Genomic DNA, 3,378 nt, shown 5'->3' on the forward strand with positions numbered 1-3,378 from the left:
ACTGAGCTTTCACTGTCCTAATAAAGCTAAACCAGGTGCAGTATCATGACTCAATGTCAATCATTTGCTTGTCTGTCCTTGAATACGATATTTAACCTCCTAAATGCATAACATTGGATGTCACTGTCACAAGAACACACAAAGGATACGTGGTCTTGCGTTATTTCAACCACATCTGAGCTGTGTCTGAGACGCATCGAAGAGCACATAAGAAATGTAGCCGTTGGTTAGAGGGCTCATTTGCACATTAAACTTCTGCAATATTAAGTTATCAAGGTATGGTAAATATTGCTATTACTGATGATACAACATGCAGCCCAAGTGCTAAACTACAAAGGCTTTACAGTGTTCCCTTTCCTCACCCCAAACAGACAAAGCCACATTACACCAGTTACCCATTGTACTTCATATAGACTTAGCACTACACTGTTAAATACATTGAGATCATGATTTTTTTTGGCTTATTTAAATATAATCTATTGGTGATGTTTGCTAGCTTATTGGCCAACATTAGGCATTGCTTTTATTTAACTTGATCATTTTAAATGTTTGGCTGCAAAATGTGGGGCCTTATTTACACAGTCTGATCTAATTTATTAAACAGTGCTTCTCAAGCCAGTCCTCAGGGCACTCTGAGAGAGCCCAGATTTTTTGGTACTAATGAGACGTATTTTGATTTAAAAACGTATACATGCTTATAATGTGCACTCAGAAAATGGGTACTTAACTGTACCATTCCTTGTTGTGTTACCATTAGGCATACACCTTTTGTTCCTTTATTAGGTAGCTTTTATCCAGAAAGGTGCATGTAGTTCCCTCAAAGCTTTACTCTGAAAGCAAATTTATGGGTTGGTGTACCTTAAGGTTTTCTTTTTTTATTTTTTAAGTACACTATATCCACATTTCCAGGTGAAAGAGACATCTTAAAAGGTATAAAAGGGAACAACCCTAGTAACTATTGTGCAAGTTACAATCCAGAATACATATAATTAAATAAAAAAAAATTATTAATAAAATAGCTAATAACTGCAATGTATTATCCTGATCACACTTTCACCATGCATGTGGGTTTATCTCAGCACAACTTACACACATGCTGCACTAATACATCTCTGACCAGGATAAATCTATATATATATTTTTTTTATTAAAGCCTGTCGATTTTTCGGTTTTACTATTAGTGGATGGTTTTATTGTTCTACCAACACCATTTCCCATAAACCTTTACTGTGATTCATTGTTTTCCTTTGATATTTTTAAGTGAATGTTCTTAATATTCTTCATTCCTAAATTTTAATCCTTCTTTGTGAAGCACTGATTCAATTTCTGATTCAAACTAATTAAACTGCTATATAAATAAACATTAATTGTTAATCTATTCATTGCACCTATTTATATTTAGGAGACCCTTTAGTGTCTGATTAAAGAAGAAGAGACACAAGTATATTCCATAGACACAGAAATTACTTAAAAACGTCAAATTTTATTTCAGTTTACAAAACGTCACTTAAACAGCAGGATATGGCTGAAGCTCGAGTGGCTCCCTACTCCCTAAACAAGTGTACCACATATAGGGTATAGGGCTTCTTTACCCTGTTGTAGTGCACTAGATGTCCAAAACGGAGTCTCTTAGGGGTTTTAGGGGCTGTCCGGAGGAACTGAGTGATCTCGAATCTGATTGGCTGCTCTGCCACGCCTCCTTTACTGCTTTACTTCCGGAACAAAACAATGCATTGTAATAAAACAACAACAACAATAACAAGACAACGGCATGTCATAACACTAAAGTGAATAAAATGTCCTGTTGGTCTGGACGATCTGATGGCCATGAGTAAGTGCACATCAGGTTATTTACCTGTGGCGAGTGTTTATGTACAAGCCACGGCGTCACAAAACTCTTTAAAGTCCCTCTGCATGAAATCTTCGCTCTGCATGACGTCGTTCTCGGACGGAAAGTACTGCATGCTGTCTTCTCGCTGCGGTTCAGGGAAAGTGAAGAAGTGAAACGTCGGGCTGCTTGTGAACGGGTGCTCGGGGCTGTCTAGCAGCGCCCCGCGGGCGTTCTCCAGCACCCCGAGGTACGAGTCCATATCCGCGGGGTCCAGCTCGCAGTCAGAGCAGCTGTCCGTTCCGACAGAGTCGGAGCGCATGTGCATGAGCTGGTACTTCTCGTGCATGAGGAACTGGTTGGTGTTGCGCGGCGCGCGCATGCCTGGCGCGCGCCTGCCGCGGACGTTGGCTGGCCGCAGCGACACTGAGACGGGAGAGCGCCGCGGTCTCGGTGGATTGCGGCGCAAGACTAAACTGTGCTCCCTCCTGTCGTTGTGCCATCGCCGCCTTCCGCTTTTGTGCCAGCTGTTCTTGGCTCTTTTCGACTCTTCATCCTTGAGCTCGTGGTTAAGCGACAGCTCGTGGCGCTGGACTTCCCCCTGGCACACCATGCCCTTCCCACACATTCTCTCGTCGTACAGCATTAACTAGCTTCTCTCGCTCTCTTTCTCTCTCCCCTTAATCTTCTCCTTCACATCGTCTTCTCGACGTGGAAAACAAAGAACAAACTCCGCCGTCTGATGGGGAGGTCTTGTTTCTCGCGGATCTTCACCTTCAGTGTCTCTCTCTAGGCTCTACCTTTTTACAATCTTCTCCGTTTTTTTCTTTGTCACTGGCTTTCGCAGGTTCATAGCCTGACGCGGTGCCTCTCCGTTAGGCAGCTTGACCGAGTCACACCCCGCTTAATACTTTCTTTTTCTTTGTTATTCGGAGTATATAACTCGTCTAATTATACGTTAAAAGGTGGGGAAATTGGCTTGTAGTTTGTTTTGCTTATTTTTGTCACAAACAAACTACTCGCGAGCAGTGCCCCCGACAGGTACCACAGTAACTACTGTCAATCGTTCTCAACGGCCAAACTGCGTTGAGGCTTATATAGCTTTCGGACGCCGCACGTGCTCTTGAGTTAAGGGGGTGTTCGCTTATTGTTTGGAAAGAAAAAACAATTACGCTAGAAAAAACTCGTCTACTACACAATACTACAGAGATGTAGAATTGTAAATTAATCAAATAAAAAACATAAATGAGGCATATTGTCATTTAAACTAATACAAGCGGACTCAATTATATCACAACCCCTCCCCATAATTTTGAAACGATGGTTTCTCCCTGGACGTTGTCGTAACAGCTGGTCTAGAATCGGTGATGGCTGTTCCACACAGAATAAAAGCATCAGAAAAGGGAACTCCAAACAGGTCACAGATCAGTTATGTCGTCCTCAAAAGCACAAAGACAAAGAGGCTACGTGCAAAACTGCATTCTAGCGTACTACTCCTAGTATAGAAAACACTAAGCTGTCAACCATTTTTTACATAGGATAGACTGGAG

The 3,378-nt window shown here is 41.9% G+C and overlaps 1 protein-coding gene across 1 annotated transcript; it reads right to left on the minus strand.

Moving 5' to 3' along the window:
- Positions 1-1,463: 1,463 nt before the first annotated feature.
- wu:fb55g09 (coiled-coil domain-containing glutamate-rich protein 1) lies at positions 1,464-2,913 on the minus strand. The gene has a single exon (XM_053653492.1). The coding sequence runs from the start codon at positions 2,472-2,474 to the stop codon at positions 1,869-1,871; it is 606 nt and encodes a 201-aa protein (XP_053509467.1). The 5' UTR covers positions 2,475-2,913; the 3' UTR covers positions 1,464-1,868.
- Positions 2,914-3,378: the final 465 nt, after the last annotated feature.

This window comes from Ictalurus furcatus, chromosome 21 (assembly GCF_023375685.1).
Source record: "Ictalurus furcatus strain D&B chromosome 21, Billie_1.0, whole genome shotgun sequence".
NCBI classification, from domain to species: Eukaryota; Metazoa; Chordata; class Actinopteri; order Siluriformes; family Ictaluridae; genus Ictalurus; species Ictalurus furcatus.

Coding starts and splice junctions, on each gene's coding strand:
- wu:fb55g09 (XM_053653492.1), bottom strand. CDS start 2,474: ATGCTGTACGACGAGAGAATGTGTGGGAAGGGCATGGTGTGCCAGGGG.